This window comes from Penicillium canariense (genome assembly GCF_028826845.1).
Source record: "Penicillium canariense strain IBT 26290 chromosome Unknown utg000007l_segment0_segment0, whole genome shotgun sequence".
Lineage (NCBI taxonomy): Eukaryota > Fungi > Ascomycota > Eurotiomycetes > Eurotiales > Aspergillaceae > Penicillium > Penicillium canariense.
Window position 1 is genome coordinate 2,345,711 of NW_026622734.1, and position 16,227 is coordinate 2,361,937.

At 52.0% G+C, this 16,227-nt stretch overlaps 5 protein-coding genes across 5 annotated transcripts; 2 read left to right on the forward strand and 3 right to left on the reverse strand.

The window, feature by feature from the left end:
- Window positions 1-433: 433 nt before the first annotated feature.
- On the reverse strand, window positions 434-2,239 carry N7482_009873 (putative cell wall protein; the record flags this gene model as incomplete). The annotated part of the gene is made up of 1 exon (XM_056691997.1): window positions 434-2,239. One exon carries the CDS (start codon window positions 2,237-2,239, stop codon window positions 434-436), a length of 1,806 nt encoding a protein of 601 aa, XP_056539703.1.
- A 4,341-nt stretch (window positions 2,240-6,580) lies between these two features.
- N7482_009874 (serine/threonine/tyrosine protein kinase MPS1) lies at window positions 6,581-9,109 on the forward strand (the record flags this gene model as incomplete). Its single annotated transcript, XM_056691998.1, has 1 exon — window positions 6,581-9,109. One exon carries the CDS (start codon window positions 6,581-6,583, stop codon window positions 9,107-9,109), a length of 2,529 nt encoding a protein of 842 aa, XP_056539704.1.
- An 868-nt stretch (window positions 9,110-9,977) lies between these two features.
- Window positions 9,978-11,096, reverse strand: N7482_009875 (rRNA-processing protein NSA2; the record flags this gene model as incomplete). The annotated part of the gene is made up of 5 exons (XM_056691999.1): window positions 9,978-9,993; window positions 10,058-10,270; window positions 10,405-10,947; window positions 11,012-11,022; window positions 11,094-11,096. 5 exons carry the CDS (start codon window positions 11,094-11,096, stop codon window positions 9,978-9,980), a joined length of 786 nt encoding a protein of 261 aa, XP_056539705.1.
- Window positions 11,097-11,557: 461 nt separating this feature from the next.
- Window positions 11,558-12,349, forward strand: N7482_009876 (mitochondrial 54S ribosomal protein bL21m; the record flags this gene model as incomplete). The annotated part of the gene is made up of 1 exon (XM_056692000.1): window positions 11,558-12,349. One exon carries the CDS (start codon window positions 11,558-11,560, stop codon window positions 12,347-12,349), a length of 792 nt encoding a protein of 263 aa, XP_056539706.1.
- A 1,656-nt stretch (window positions 12,350-14,005) lies between these two features.
- On the reverse strand, window positions 14,006-15,430 carry N7482_009877 (uncharacterized protein; the record flags this gene model as incomplete). Its single annotated transcript, XM_056692001.1, has 1 exon — window positions 14,006-15,430. The coding sequence occupies one exon, from the start codon at window positions 15,428-15,430 to the stop codon at window positions 14,006-14,008; it is 1,425 nt and encodes a 474-aa protein (XP_056539707.1).
- Between the last annotated feature and the right edge of the window lie 797 nt (window positions 15,431-16,227).

The window sequence follows — 16,227 nt, forward strand, 5'->3', positions numbered from 1 at the left end:
GGGAAACAAGAGTTTTAATGAACAGGGGCTGGCGACATCTTTAGCTATATATAAAGGAATGTACTCCATTAAAGGGAATCAAGACAATACAAATCTTCCCAGCTGGTCTGGTATAACAAATGATCTTTATCTAGGCCAAAGCCACAGTAAAGGCCGCAAGGCCACACACAGAAATAGGCCAGGCTCAAATCTCCCAGAGCCGATTAGAATTAGAATTATGTGTCTACACAGAAGGAAGAACAGAGAGGGAGTCACTGAACAAATCAGCTCCCACGCTTGGGTCGGGGGACTTGCACCTGGGCAGATAGTGCAGGCCACATCATTCCATGGTGTCAACGGTCATCTTGTCATGCGAAAAGTAGAACAAGAAACGTGCCGGGAACAGGGAGGGGAGTGGAGCCTCTTCACAGGATTGGGTAGGGTATGAAGCCGCTTAGTCGCAGCCACAGACAGTCTTGTAGACGGTGACGGTCTCGGTCCAGGTGCCCGATGCCCAGCTAGAGCTCGAAGCCGAAGGAGGGTTGGTAGGAGCGGGGGCGCCACCAGTGGACCACGTCCAGGAACCCGAACCAGAGCCAGAGCCAGAGCCAGAGCCAGGCAGAGGAGTGCCGGCAGGCGAGGTCTCGCAGGGAGTGCTAGCAGCACCAGCACCCGACCCAGAGGGGCCAGCAGGGACACTACCGGAGGGAACAGAGCCCGCGCCCAAGCCCGACCCAGATGAGCCCGACCCAGAACCGGAGCCAGATGAGCCGGTAGGAGCAGGGCCAGAAGGCACAGAGCCAGGGATGACAGGGCCAGTAGGGACACCGGAGGGGACAGAGCCAGAGCCAGCGGGGCCGGTAGGAACCCCGCCAGAAGGAACATGAGGAATGCCGGACGCACCGACGGGAGTGGAAGATGGCAGGCTAGGCACAGAGGAGGACGCGGCGGGAGCACCAGGGATGCTGCAACCAGTGAACCACTCAATGATAATGAGCTCAATGCTCACATCAATGTCAATGTCGGTGCAGCCGCCGAGGAAGGCAGCGAGTTCAGCACGGGCCTCCCAGGACAGGATGGTCAGGCTCTCACCAGCAGCGAGGAGGGAGAGAGCACCACGGAGGTTGACGCTAAGAGCAGACAGCACGATCTCGGTCAGGAAACCAGTGATATCAACGAGGAGGCCGCCGACAAGGTCTAGGGCGACCTCGGCGGAAGCAGCCACGGACAGCCAGAGCAGCACGATAGCCTTCAGCTCAACGCCGAGAGAGCAGCTAGATCCAGACAGCCAGATAGAGAGGGCAGTACGAGCGCTGACATCGAGACTGGTGGCGAGCTTGCCCGCAGCGCAAGCGTGGAGGGCAACGAGGACATCGGCGTCGATATCGACAGCGAGCTTGGTGTTGAGGAAAGCAGCGAGGGAAGCCTGGGCGTGGAGGGAGAGCGCACCAGCCTCCTCAACGTAAGCAGCAATGGAAGCACCAACGGAGATAGAGGTCAGCGCCGTGTCGGCAACCGCGCCGATCTCAACCAGACCGCTACCGTGCTCGCCATGGCACCAGGCAAGGACGGAGACCTGCAGATCAGCACTGAGAGGGCAGTCAGATGTAGTCAGCCAGGCAAGCAGGGAAGCCTTAATCTCCGCATCCAAGCTGCCAATGACCCCACCAGCAGCACAAACGCTGAGACCGGCCTCGATGTGGGCACCCAGGCCGACATGAATATCAAGGAAAGCAGTAAGAGACGACTGAGCAGAAACACTCAGCACGAGGGCGGAGGAGAGCTCGGTAGCAGAGAAGATACCGTCGAGAGTAACATAGATGGACTCCTTGGCGGCAATATCAGCGCAAGTGGGAATATAGACAGACAGAGCCGCGACAACATCAGCACTGAGGGTGGCAGAGCCCGAGCCCTCACACCAGGACAGCAGCGAGGCGTGCAGGGAACCTGTGATGTAGGTCTGGCCAGCCAGCCATAACTTCAGCTCCCCGCGAGCATGGGCGGGGACGACAGCGGCGGTGCATCCAATAGCACCACCCCCCAGAGCAGCAGCACCGTAGGCGCTCAGGCCATCCAGGGCAGAGGCGGAACCGTGAACACCGCCACCGAGGAGGGAGTCAACAAGACCGATGACATCGGACGCGGCATCACCCAAGAGATGGGTCAGGAGGCCAAAGGTACGGCGCTCAACGGCGATTTCGGCAGGGTAAGCGAGAGCAGTGCTGGCCAGGCCGGCGAGCATAAGAATATCGGAACGCATGTTTGATCAACGGCAATCGGCGGGAGGATCAACGGGTTCGGTTGGGGGTATCAAACGATATAGCGAGTGTATAGCACGATGGCTTGTCAAGGTATTTGTAAACAGTGGGTGGTAGGTCCTACCCAAAAGAGAGAGACAAAGTAGAAACGAGAAAGCGAAAGCGAAAGCAGGACCGACCAGAAGCCGTCCGCGAAAGAATTAACGATAGACTGGTGAAAATGGGAGAGAAAAACGACCGATGAAAGAATAACATCGGGTAGACGATCGTCCCCGGTATTTATAAACCCCCTGGTCACTGATCAACCGTGGACCAGGCAATCGGCAGCCACTGCACTCCCTCCAGAGCACAGAGCAAAGAATAGCACGCGGCCTGTTCTGAAACGGGCCTCTCCACTTTTCGCTTCCCATTTCACAACGATCTATCCGAACTGGATGGAGTGGCCATGCCCTGAATAGGAATAGGCCGGAGACTGGAGCCCTGCACACCTCTGCTACCCCAGTCTCGAAGGGCCCTCAGTCCACATTTCGAGCTATCCAATGACCCATGCTCCATGATCCAATGGCTGACGGGCTGCCCCTTCATGGCCCCTCTCCCCCTTGACCTTCGGCTCACGGATACCCGGGTAGACCTGGATCTGCGACCAAAGCGGAGCGAGACTCGGCCGACTCGCCAGTGAGGTGCCATGGGCAGGCTGATTACAGCATGTGTTGGAAGGTCTGCGGCCGTGCCGTCGAGGGCGAGGCAAGTCAGAGAAGGTGTCCAGTTGACCGGATGATCCATTGCGATTGCCATACCGAGTATGAAGTACTATACTGGATATTCCGGTTATTTGCTTCCGCATACCCCGTCAGTAATAGTCTCAGAGGGGAAATGGCTTTCCAGCCCGCCAAGTCCTCCACGCCGGGGCGAGCCGGCGACCAAGTTTGCGATTGAAAATCGTGGACGAGCGAGCCCGTCTACCTGTTAAGGCCCAGGGGGGAGGGCTTCGCGAAGATCCCAAGGACTGACGGATTCAATGTAGTCATCGGGCTATCCATGCCGGGCTCTGCTTGGTTGGTGCCCAGTTCACGCTAAACGCCAGCAGGAAACGATCGTCAGGACCAACGCTTGACGGGCCCACGACCCGAAATTAATTTGGGTACGACGCTCTTCCATTCCTCTTTCAGGGCTAGTGTACCTTTTTAGCACTGGGGCGTTGCTCTCCAAATAGCAACAAACTCTTCAGCGGAGACACTAGCTCCGGACCAAATCCAAGGAACCTCGCTAGGGCTTTGTCTGGGAGCGTGAGGGGAGAAAAGGACCACTACATGCGAACTGATTCCGAGTGGTCCATTGTGAACAAGTCCAATATATGGTATACATACTCTCCCCCTCCCCCGGTATGTCTCTTGCAAATCCCCGCGGTATCGGCTCACCCGGCACAGAGGTACGCAATGCAGGTCCTGTACACAATATGTGACGGGGGCAACAGGCCTTGGGTCGGCTGTCGATGGTCTTAATCCCGACAAAGAAAACCAGTGCAAAGAGACCAGTCCACCTTTCGGATCAAAGAACCCACCCCCATTGACTTTGGTGGCTCAACATTATTGCTCCCGGCCCTAGCTTTTTGCTCAGGTTCTGAAACGTCCTCTTGGCCGTAGTAAGCCCAGGGGGAAGACGGCGGAACCCATAGTCATAGTATCAAAAGTTTTATTGATTATTTTGTTTCTATTTTGACCTCCATGTGCACCGCCATGCGAGAGGTGCGGCCGCTTCTGGAAAGGATAGACGAGGTGCGGAGAGCCTGCAGGTGTCGGGAATCCCACGGACCAAATCCACGGCGGGCATGCTGCAACACCCTGTCTAGACTGGTAGAAAACTGCCTTGGTCCTGGTTTGGTTGGAGCCTAAAGCCCGAAGAGTCGAGACGGTCGAGACTTGTTGCTTGGTGTTGATGTGCTTGCCCAAAGCGGAGAGCTACACGAGAGATTAACCAGAGCTAGCCACTGCCCGGATTGCAACAATAGTGAAAGTCCCCCATGCAGTTCACGCAGAAACAACCCCACCTGTTAAAAGGCGTCGGTGTCGCAGTGGTGCAGCGACCCATCGAAGCAAGAGAGTATGTGCCCAGCGTGTGATCCCGGATGGTTTGCCTCAAATTTAGACTCCAGCCGCGGGTGGGGCCCCAAGGGTCAGGGGTTACCCGAGAGCGTCACCTTGGTGGGGGTTTGGTTGAAGCTGGTTAGACATCATACGGCGTAGTGTTACTCGGAGCCACGGAAATTCGACTCCGTCACTTTATACTTTTCTCACTCCGTTTACCAGTCCCTCTAAGCCTCTTTCGGGTTACTTCTAGGCTCCACAAAACTAACGGTGTTCGAAGAAAACTAGCGCACCGCCACCGCCCTCAAACGCTCGGATGGAGAACCGGTTCGTTTGACCCTAGCTAGAGGACTGGAGGGCTGGATGGCTGGAGGGGGAGGATCCAGCCCGGAAGGCGATCATGAGGCGATCGCGGTTTCAAGAGCCGCCTATCGTTCCACACTTGAGCCTTGCAAGGCTTAAGACATATCGCGACGTGCACCGTCTCAGATAGAGTGTTGGTGTGAGCTTGTTTACTGCGGTTCGTCCCAGGAGGATCGTGATGTTTAAAAAAAGAATTCGTCGTGGGCTCCAGAGTATACTCCGGGGCTGAGCGCGCGGCCTAGCCTTGCCCGCAATCACACTACCTCTTCGTGTTCAAATTGCGAGAGGTCCGATTTCCAACAGGCCAATGCGCCTCAGTGGGACACAGCTGCAAAGCCATGCCACGACCCTAACTTTGGTTGAAGCTAACCTATGAGATCGTAGTTTCCGCGAGAACCTGCGGTCGCTATCCGAGTCAAAGGACTCCCATTTCTTCGGGGCCGAGAAGGTCGAGGCGAGAAGTCCTTTACTTGTTCACCGGTGTCCTCTTTGCCCACATGATATGTTCGACTTGGTGAATAACAGAGATTTCAATTTTTCTTTTCTTTTCCTCGCGCTCGGACACTTCCAACGCTAGGTTACGTACTCCGTAGTTCATGTCTGAAGATTGCGAACCACGGTCGAGCTATAGAACCATCTGTCCTCTTGCGATCAATAATCTAACTTGACGGAAATCTGATCCTTGTCTTAGATCTTATCTCGTCGGAATTGTTCCACACATCAGACGTCCCTACTTGGGCCATGCGGCCAAAGATCCGGCGGATCAGACGAACTTTCCTCTCACTCGGGCGCCCTGAAATATTCATGAGGCGCAGCCATGCTTTGCGACGCATCACACTGCATCGCACAGGGCAACGAGGGAATTTCACGTACGAAATTCGCCGCGGGAAAAACTGGCGATTTCATATGCAAGGCATCAGTCATGGAAATGGGGAATCGTGCCTTTCGTGTAGCTCTGATTTTGCGGTTATCCCAGCCGATGCAGGTGGCCAGGGGCGTCCAATCAACTTGGATTTCCACCGCCACTAGTTGAGCCAAGTCCTTGTAGCTTGCAGGGAGCACCTCGAGCGTGGAAAATGTGGGGTGGCGATGCTCGACCTTGTTGCTGCCTACTCGCAATGCCATCCTCCGTTCGCATTTTGTATGTAGGGGTCTTTGTCAGTGGAGGTAGGCGTTTATCATTCGGAAAGAGCGTGAAAGTAAGGGGTTTCGTCGGTTGGTATGAAAATGGTACAATTGACAAATGGGTCATTGGTATCCTTTAGGCTTTCATGATTATTCCAATTTTGCGTCGTTGCACCGTTAGCGATCGGCGCGGATACGCAGTAGGTAACCGGATATATATCGAGGATGGTACCTGCTGTATGCAGTCTGCCCGCAAACTGATTATTATTCCTAGCGTTCAACAATAGGTAATGATTAAGGGGCGAAAAGATTTCTAGCACTTCAACGTGATATCACTCAATTCCTACAAAGAGCCAATAAAACAAAATCTATCATTGCATGCTAGCAACTTCGGGTAATAATGAACCCTGATGGCTGAGTTGGCAGGCGAACGTTTCTCAGATGCCATGGCGGGAATGGTCAGTTTATCTGAGCATAGAATACCACATAGACGACTGCCTACAGAACTTGTATGATACAGCTCATCAGGAAATCCAAGCTCTTGCTCTGCTGCCGAGTTTTACATGTCCATCGCGGCATTCTTTGTTGTTGTGGTCACCATGGTAACCCAATGCCACGTGACCAAATAGCGCGCCCGCTCCCACTCGCCATGGAACCTTGGGTCGACATGATTGGACTTCTCCGAGTTGAGGAAACAACAAACATCGACGACACCTTCGGGCCACTGGGGCCAGCATTGATCCACGACTTCAATGTAGTGCGCAGTTCGCAATGGCCTCCCCGAATTCCCTCTCTGCTGCCTACACCAGCGGTCTCTATCAACAACCGTCCCGACCGATGACCCGATCCACGGTTTCACGTTCGGGCTCCCGACGTGCCTCCCCAGCCCTGCAGTACGCCGAGGCCAGAACATCCGCCCCAAGACACTACTCTGGCGACAGCTCCGATGATGAGGTTCCCGAGCCCAAGTTCAGTGCTTCGGTGAAGGCGCTTTTGGATGGAGATGGTCTGGGGTCTTCGCCGCATCTGCACAAGGGTCAACATCAACAACAAGCGTCGTCATATGAAAGGCGCTCGGCCATGGGCTCTCGGCAACATAGCCAATCGCCGCGAAATACATCTCCCCACGACCAGTCCAATGGAAGCCCTGCCCCCCGTGTTGTTCGAATTGGTGCTATCTCATCGTCTTCGAGATTCTCCCGCGAAGGCTCCCCGCTGTCGAACAGCCAAAGTGCCGAGTCTGAAGCTCAAGACCGGCCCAATGACTTCATAACTCCCGCTCCCCGACCGCGGAGTGTCCGAATCCATGCTTCGCGTAGCGGTACGCGCTCGCCATCATCGATTTCACCATCGTTGGTCAGGTCAACGGAACGGCAGTCGGGTGATGAGTATGGCAGTGGTGACCGGTCTGATAGTGATCGGAAATCACGTTACGATGATGATCCGGTGTCCAGAATTGGCACCTCATCGGTCCTACGCGGCCGCCATGGGGACGATGCGGGACCCCAGAGCTCTCTGCGAGTAAAGCGGGTCGGGCGCCTCACTGGTACATTCTTGAATGGACCTGCACGAAGAGGAGTGATGCGGCGGCAGAGTGAAGAGAATAATGAAGATAATTACCTATTGAATGACGGCATCCGCGAGCACGAGGAGCCACAAGATGTCAACGCTGAATACCATCAAGCTCGAGGATCAGCGAAACCATCATCACCCAAAGTTTCTTGGGCAACAGATCCGAGCCCTCCACATGACAATGAAAAACAATACCCTCGCGCAGATCGACCTGCGAGCCGTGCTGCCGGTGAAGGTCCCTTCTCGCGATCCTCCTCGCCCAGGTCATATGGATCCCAATCCAAATCCACACCGGGGTCCTCGGAAGTGTCTTCCTCTAGAATGTCCAGCGCGAAAGAGCAGCCTGCCTTCAAGGTACCGTCATTACCACCACCATTACCCTCAACGAGGGATCAAGAGAATGAACCACCACCAACTTTCAAACGCACCAAACCGCAGGGTCTCAACTTATTAGATAAACCCGAGAAACTTTCCGTCGTATATGACAGCGACAAGAAAGATGCCGCAGAGACCCCGGCAGGGAGCTCACCCCGCAAAATTCTTGCGACTCGAAGCAACAATACACCACACCGACCGGCTCCACCACCACCAAAGATGTCAGTGCTCGAGACTGCCACTGCCACGGGTGGTGCTTCCACGTCACAATCTCGAAAGAAGCGGACGCAAGTGACGATTAATCACAAGCACTTCACTCGTCTTGATTGTATTGGTCGCGGTGGTAGTTCCCGTGTTTACCGTGTCATGGCCGAGAATTATAAGATCTTTGCTCTCAAACGAGTGAACCTGGAAGATGTCGACCCTATCACCTTGACTGGGTACAAGGGCGAGATAGACCTTCTCAAAAAGCTCGAAAATGTGGACCGCGTGGTGCGTTTATTTGACTGGGAACTCAACTCTGACAAACATTCCCTCAGCGTTCTGATGGAGATTGGTGAGTCGGATCTTGAGAAGATTCTGACTTACCGTCTTAATGCCGAGGATGCTACTTTCGATATCAATTTCACCCGTTATTACTGGAAAGAGATGCTCGAATGTGTCCAGGCTGTCCACAACTTCAATATTGTCCACTCCGATTTGAAGCCAGCCAACTTCCTCATGGTCCAGGGTCGATTAAAACTGATCGACTTTGGCATTGCCAATGCAATTCAAGATAACACCGTTAACGTCCACCGGGAGCAACAAGTTGGCACACCCAACTACATGTCCCCAGAGGCCCTGGTTGATTCTAATGCATCTCTTGGCCTGCCGGCTAGTGTGGGCAAAATGATGAAACTGGGCAAGCCTAGCGATGTCTGGAGTTTGGGCTGCATCTTGTACAAGATGGTGTATGGCCAGCCTCCCTTTGCCAAGATTGCCAAATACTACGAGCGCATTATGGCAATTCCCAATCCCCGTGTGCAGATTGATTTTCCCACGCACGGTGTCGGCGGTGTTCCGGTCCCCCCTGGATTAATCAAGACCCTGAAGCGATGCCTCCAGCGTGACCAGACTCTTCGCCCGAGCATCGAAGAGATGCTAGGCCCCCGCGATCCTTTCCTTCACCCCGATGCCCAGCTTGAGGGTGCTGTCCCTGTCACGCAAGACATGCTTGGTCGCATTCTGGCCAATGTTGTCAACCATTGCAAGGCCCGTGGCGTACCCAGAGAAGAAGAGCTGGCTGCATGGCCTGCCGGGTTTTTTGCCAAAATCAAGGCAGCCCTAGAAGAAGAAAATTCTAGATGTCCTTGACCAGTCGTCTCTCCTCATTTTACTTTGTTCTGATACCTCTTCTGTCTACCCCCTCTCTGTTACGATGACTTAATGACCGGTGTTTGATGGTGTCCTTGTCTCTCTTTTTCTTCTCCCTTTCACAAATTCGCTGTTCTTGTCTAGAGCTGAACTCTGGCTGATCTTACTGACATCTACTTTGACTGCTTAACTCTCCTTTTTTTCTACCTCATTGTTCTTTTCCCTGCATTAATCCTGCAAGTCTTTATCTAGGCCTGCCCAGCCGACTTGCATCTGGCGGGTAGTTTTGGGCGGTCCGGATCTTGAGCGCAGCGCGTGGATCTTCACTTTTTCCTGTACATGACTTTTCTTCGTTGGTTCATTTTTGTTCCACTTGCATTGATTGGCATGTTTGAGTCAAGCATTGGGATTTCCTGGAGTTTTGGGCCATTGACGCCCTTATTGGTGACGACGTTCAATTGACCGACCCTTTTCCTACTTCATTAATCAATCGACCTTATAGTCTGCTAGCCTCCAATGTGTAGTTTTCTACGAACACTTCCTCCCATCGCCTACATGTATGTTTCTTTTCCGTCTTTGTCTTTTTGTGGACTCTCAAGATCTCATGAAATCATTGTCGATGTGCATGTAGCTAAGCTCATCTATTTATGTCCCAAAGGAAACAAGCATATAATGTAGAGTACTTTTCGTGAAATGACCAAAACATTGTATGCGCCGGAAACACCGAAGTAAAAGCGGTCTCTATCAACTATGTGAACCGCGGAACAAATCAATCCCAGTGATGCTTGAAGCATGGGTGGTATCGAAGGCAGACGATGTCTGCCAGGAAGAAGGAATAATAGAGCATAACAGCCTTGTGACGCGGGCTTTAAACGAGGAGAACGCTGTACAACCACGTCAGTATTCCAGTGAAAGAAAGCATGGAGGCCAATTTGGTAGATGACTTACGCATTGACACAGCCGTCGTTCTCGGGCACGTTGGTGATCTGTGCCCATTTACCCCAAACAACCTTGCCGGAGGTAGTAACGAGACCCAGCTCCGAGACGTTGACCTCGATGATAGTACCCTTGGTCAACACACCCAGCTGGGTGAAAAGAGGGTTGTTGGGGTTCTTCTTGACAGAGAGGATGGGCAGCTGAACGGTAACACCGAGTTCGGGGCTAGAAAAGAGAAGTCATGTTAGTATCATTGCCCCATCTTCGATCCAAGAAAAGCAGTAATAGTCGAGAGGGGCAAGAAGGTTTGTCCTTTTCCCGTGCCTATGACCGACTCAAGAACAGGAGATAAAACATACTGAGTAACGTTGGCCTTCTTGTAACGCAGACCCATAGGCCGAATGAACCGCTCGTACTTGACAGGCCGACGAGTGAAATCGTTGCCAACGAAAGTAGGCTTGGTGATCATACGCTTCCAGGACTTCTTGTGGGTCTTCTTTCCGGTGTTGACAACCTTGAACATCTCTTCCTCGCTGATACCCTTAACCTTAGGCAAAGGCACAGCAAACTTGGCTGACTTTTCCTTGCGCTTATCCTTGATAGCACTCGACAAGGCCTTGGCATTGGTGGCTTGCGATCGGTCGAGCAGGTACTGGGGCAAAGGAGTCTTGGACGGCTCGTCGGGAGCGGCGGACTTGACATTCTTCTCCTCTTGCGCCTTGATGCGCTTCTTCATCTGAATCTTCTCCTTGTGGCGCTTCTGCTGGTACAGCTTGGCCCTCAGGCCGCGCAGGTTCTGGGCATCGTGCGACTGCTTGTGTCCCTCACGCGCCTGACGCTTGCGCACACGCTCGTCATGGTCCAGGCGCTTACCATGCTGCTTCTGCCAGCGCTCGATATACCTGGTGCAAATATGTTAGTCGAAAAGGCGGGATATCGAGTGAGTGGGCGGGGGAAGGGACGAACTCGTTCTGAGGCTGTGCGTGGAGATTTTTGTTAGCCAGTCTGCAAGTATGGAGGCTGAAGATAGTATAATCCAGAAACATACCATGGTGAACGAAAAATGAGCACAAGGGTTGGGTTGATAGAAGATGGGGTTGACCTGCAAGATCTACTCGCGGACCGAAAAAGTTGTTTCTGGCAGCAAAGATAGCGGGTCATGTGATCCTCTTATCAACCAGCCGTCAAGACTCCAATTGCTCACACCACAGGAATGAATTCAGATACCGAACGGAGGACTTCTTTGGAAAACAATGGTTTTCTTTTGAAAATAGGAAATCTACGTCTATGTATACTAGGAATATACGTTTTATTTTCGATACTGATTGCAGGGCAGCTGATCCTGGAAGAGTATAGAGACACGTGATACTACGGGTAGTCATGCGGCCACAAGCGCAGTTGATGATTTTCTCGACGAAACGGATAGCCGCTCTTGCAATAGATTATCCAGCCGCCAAAGAACCATTTCTTTCCCGCAAATTAGCCTGAACAACGGGAAAGGGTTCATTCGCAATGTTTTCACGCTCAGTACTGCGGAGCCTGGCTGCCGACTTGCGGTGGTCTGCTCCGTCCTCGATTTCGTCGGCAGCTCCGCTCCAGCAACGAGCTTGCTTGCACCAAACCGCCCTGCTTCGGACATCGCAACAAGAGACACAGACTCCATACTCCCCGCTGAGCCCTGAAACGCCGCTGAGTGCCACACCCCGCGTGCAAAACTCCCAACCTGTGGCTCAGAACCCTCCTAGGGTGCCTTCCTCCGACTCCGCCCTATCCTTCGTCCCTCAAACACGCGCCGATGTCCCAACTGCCAAACAACCAGTGGCACCGAGCTTCGAGTCTCCTATTCAAGTGACAAAGTCCCTAATGTCACGCCTGCCCCATCTTGTGGGCCAGTCGCCACACTACGTTGTCGCCGAATTGCACGCTCGGCCTTACCTCTTGACAGAGGGTGACCACATCCGTCTTCCTTTCCTCATGCCCAAGGTTAAGTCCGGAGATATTCTGCGCTTTAACCGGGCTAGTGCCGTCGGATCGCGTGACTTTACAATGAAGGGCTCGCCGCATCTCGACGAACGCCTGTTCGAGTGCCGGGTTCGCGTGACTGGTGTCGAGTCGGAGCCCATGCGCATCAAGGAGAAGACGAAGCGGAGACAGCGACACACCAAGCAAGCCCGGAGCAAACACCGCTATACCATTATGCGGGTGATGGAAGTCCGGGTGAAGACTCCCGAGGAGCTGTTGGAGGAGGGTGCCGTGGTCATTGAGGATAGCGAGGACACACCTACAATCGAGGCTCGGCAATGATATGCAGAAGGTGCTGGGTGGGAAGGAAGAGCATGCATAGCCCACTAGGTATTCTCCTACGGCTCGGAGTATGAGTTGTGACTTGCTGAGATGTGATGCATCAATATCTTGCAGCATGTTTTTGTACAGATAGATGAGGGTTTTTTTGGCTGATCTCTTGTGCATTGTATTCTATATCTACTTTTCAAATTTTATCCATCGAGAATGAGATCTTTCAATCTGGTCCCAAGTGCATGATCTAGTCTGTTGAGCGCCGGCACTGACAATAAATCGGCTGTCGATGGTTTACTCGGGCATTTCCACCTCCGACAATCACTAGCCGAGCGTTACGTCAATTCCATGAATGTTGAAGGACGATACAAAAAGGTTCTTTTTATTTCCTTGTCAAGCAAATTAAGATACTGCTGTGTTGATGCTGCGAAAGCAAAATGCAATGGTACCTGGGATCCCAAGAAGCCAAGTAGATGCCGCGTTGTGGGTGGTCCGATTGCCTGATCGTTGTGTTCACTGATTCAACAGCTGCTCTGACATAGCTGACCAGCCAGTTGATTCTTTGGTAGAGGTCTGTGGGACACGTAAAGGAATCAGACCCAATTCGAAAGGATTGAGTAGGAGACTAGACCATCATCCGACCTCACTGGCTTGTTACTATCGGTTTTTCGGACCTGATATGCAACATGCAGCTGAGACCTGGTACAAGATAGTAAGGCCGACGAATTGAGGATTTTCAAGAGGGATCCATACTTTGACATGCCACCATAGACGGGCTGTGTTTGACTCGGAATATCAGGTCGTATAATTCATATTTTGTTCTATGCGGGATATTTTCATCCGGGAGGAGACAGAAGTGGGAAGCGCTGAACAGTCATTAGACCTTTCTTCATCACCCCGGAAAGACTGATCGGGGAAAGGGGCTCTTTGAGGAATGTCAAAGGAAGCGCTGGTTCGTTTTCGGGTTTTGGAGATGCCGTATAGCCGCCTGAGAAGGGCCCGCGGAGAAAAATATGTGTGAGCAAAGTGATCATATATTATGTTCTGATATGAAAGACATCTTGACATGGCCTTCTGTTGATGCCTGAGAGCCCTAAATCGACATGGAGGCGAGGAAATGAGGTATGACAATACCCGTTCTATAGCTTGAGGATTTCGTCAACTCGCCTTTATGCCTGCCTATTAAGGATATTATTTCGTCGTGAATGGCTAGGTCGGGTCAAGTCGCGGCGGACGAAGCGGACGAAGCGGAATTTTGGGGAAGTCGTACTGGCGATATCACTCTCCACTGATCCATGGAATGGCTAGAATTAGTTTATCTCTCCTGTCCAGGTTGGGTAAATAGTCGAATCCAAAATCTGATTAAGGATTCAAATTAACCAACTACGGTAAACATAATTTATTCCGTGAACAAACTGAGTGCGAAAGCAAAATCGCTGGCTACACACCGGATGCTATGTGTGAGAGAGAGTTCCGAACTCTCTACAAGCCTGAAGACAAGAATTGAAAAGATTGAATTGAACATGCCGTGGAATTGGTACCACTGTAAATATTAAACTCATATAACGCAAAGTAGAGTTGGAGGGATATCTGCAATATCTGATTTGAGGCGGGCGTAAATCCTGATGATAGATAGTCGAAAATTTTATTGGTATTCGGGTTCGACTAGACAGTGATATCCAGTCCGAGCTGATGCTTGCAACGTCGAATGGACTCCTCTTGCATCTCAGAGTAAAGATGGAACTCATCAGCAACGCAAGTGCCTAAACAACGTTGAAACCCATCAAGGTCCGGCTCCGCACTCATGATGAGCTGCTTTGACTGGGAGACAGCTCCTAGGTTAGAATTAAAGATGCCTCCCGCAGACAGTGGTAAGAAGTCTTCATAGGTCAGAGGTTCGTAGGTCAAGAGCTCTTGGTCTAGAAGCTCTTGAAGGGACGCCGAGGTTCCGAATTTGGCCATTATGATGCCATCTTCTGCAAGTCTCTCGCCGGCGGAGGTTACTTGGTAGCAGAAGTAAGCCAGGTTCTGGCCACGGAGGTCAGACAAGCTATCAGGAAATGCTTTGAAACGACTTTCCAACAGCTTTTCGTAGTGACCTCCCTTGACCTTGTTCTTCGCAGCATCGGCATTCACTTGGTCTAGAATCCGATCATACAAGTGACGACCCTTTCGTGTCAGGGCATAGCCTCGCTGTTCAACTTCTCCGAAACGTGCAGTATGGGATCCCTTTACGTAGCCGTCGGGTGAATCACGGAAGTAAACCGTCTCCTCTAACGCCTTGAAGCTTGTCTGACGCAGAAGAATGGGACAATCTCTTTTAGGCGGGCCTTCGATTCGTTCTTTTGCTGGCATACCATGGTCTACCATGAGCTGTTGAACTAGGTCGATGTCGATCGTGCGAGGGGTTAAATGGTTGATGTGTGAACTGGGAAATGAAACGACGTCGGCGATAAGAGGGTGTTCGGCTTTGAGCTGCATATATTCATCAAGCGTGACTGTCGCCTTTGAGTGCCAGCGGAAAGTTTCCAACCCGTTTTCAATAAACTCCGCGCATTCAGGCGATGTTAAAGTACCATTCGTCTCGACTATGTCTAGTAGCTCGAGAAGTCTTGGTGTGAAGATTCTCCTCTGGCTTAGCGCTTTTTGTGCCAATGCTCGCGTCTTCTCTGTCAGTAGCTCCATCCGCAGAACTGTGGTAAAGACGCGAAAAGGATGCTGGGACAGCGCATCTTGTGTGTTTGGCCGAAAAGCAGTAGCATGCATAGGAAAGCCGGCGAGGCTCAGGTCATAGTAGCCCACAGGATACATGCCCATGACGGAGAACATGCGACGAATAGTGCTCAGCTCATATGCAGTTCCCAACCTGATGGCGCCATGCCTTTCGACTCGATGGCGTGAAGGCAGAATGTCGTCTGGATCGAGGGTCTTTGCTCCTCCCAGCTTCTTGCTCGCTTGCACCGCCTTTGCATCCGCTTCCCAGACAACGTCAATCAGATCACCGTATAGCGGGACCTCGCTCTTGTACATCTCTGACAACGCATGACAAAAGCGTGCCCGCAGCACGTTCTGATCCCATGCCCCAGTCATTGAAGGTGATGCAGGAGCTTCTATGCTTTGAAAGGAGCCTCAATGTTGAATAAGAAAGAGTTTAACGTTGGTTTTCCGAGAAAGAATGTTTCTGGGTATTGATAACGCTTCGCCTCCTTTATATTATCGCCCTGAGTAACACTCGGATAGCCGGTCATAACCCTATTCGCCATCGCCGGACTTATCCGCTATCGGACCTTTCCCATCGGAGTCATTGATAAGGACCCTATCGCTGGGAAGCAACCGATAAGAACGTGGGTGGCTATCTTGCTTTTCGATTCGGAGGCTTTACATTTTTGAACCTATTTACACTCGGCATTCTCTAGCTCTTGCGGGGAATACGTAGGCGATCTCATCTTATTACGAATTTCAGCCCAGAAGGCTGCGACTACAGATATTTTCATTTTAGATACTATTGTGTTGATGCTGCGAAGCAATATGCAATAGTGCTAGCGATCTCAAGAAGCCAAGTAGATGCCGCGTTGTGGGTGGTCCGATTACCTGATCGTTGTGCTCACTAATTCAACAGCTATTCTAACATAGCTGATCCGCTAGTTGATTGCTTTGGTAGAGGTCTGTGGGACATGGTAAGGAATCAGACCTGATTCGACCTGATTCGATAAGATTGAGGAGACTAAACCACCATCATCAAAAACCTGAGTACTCGGACTTCGGCCAGATTCCTCAAACGCCCGCAAGCTACGGCCCCAGTCTTCAAGGCACCCAGTTTTTGCAACAATGGCTTATGCAAATACACCAGCCTCATCTGAGAGGTAAAGGGTGTCGGAGAAGTGGGA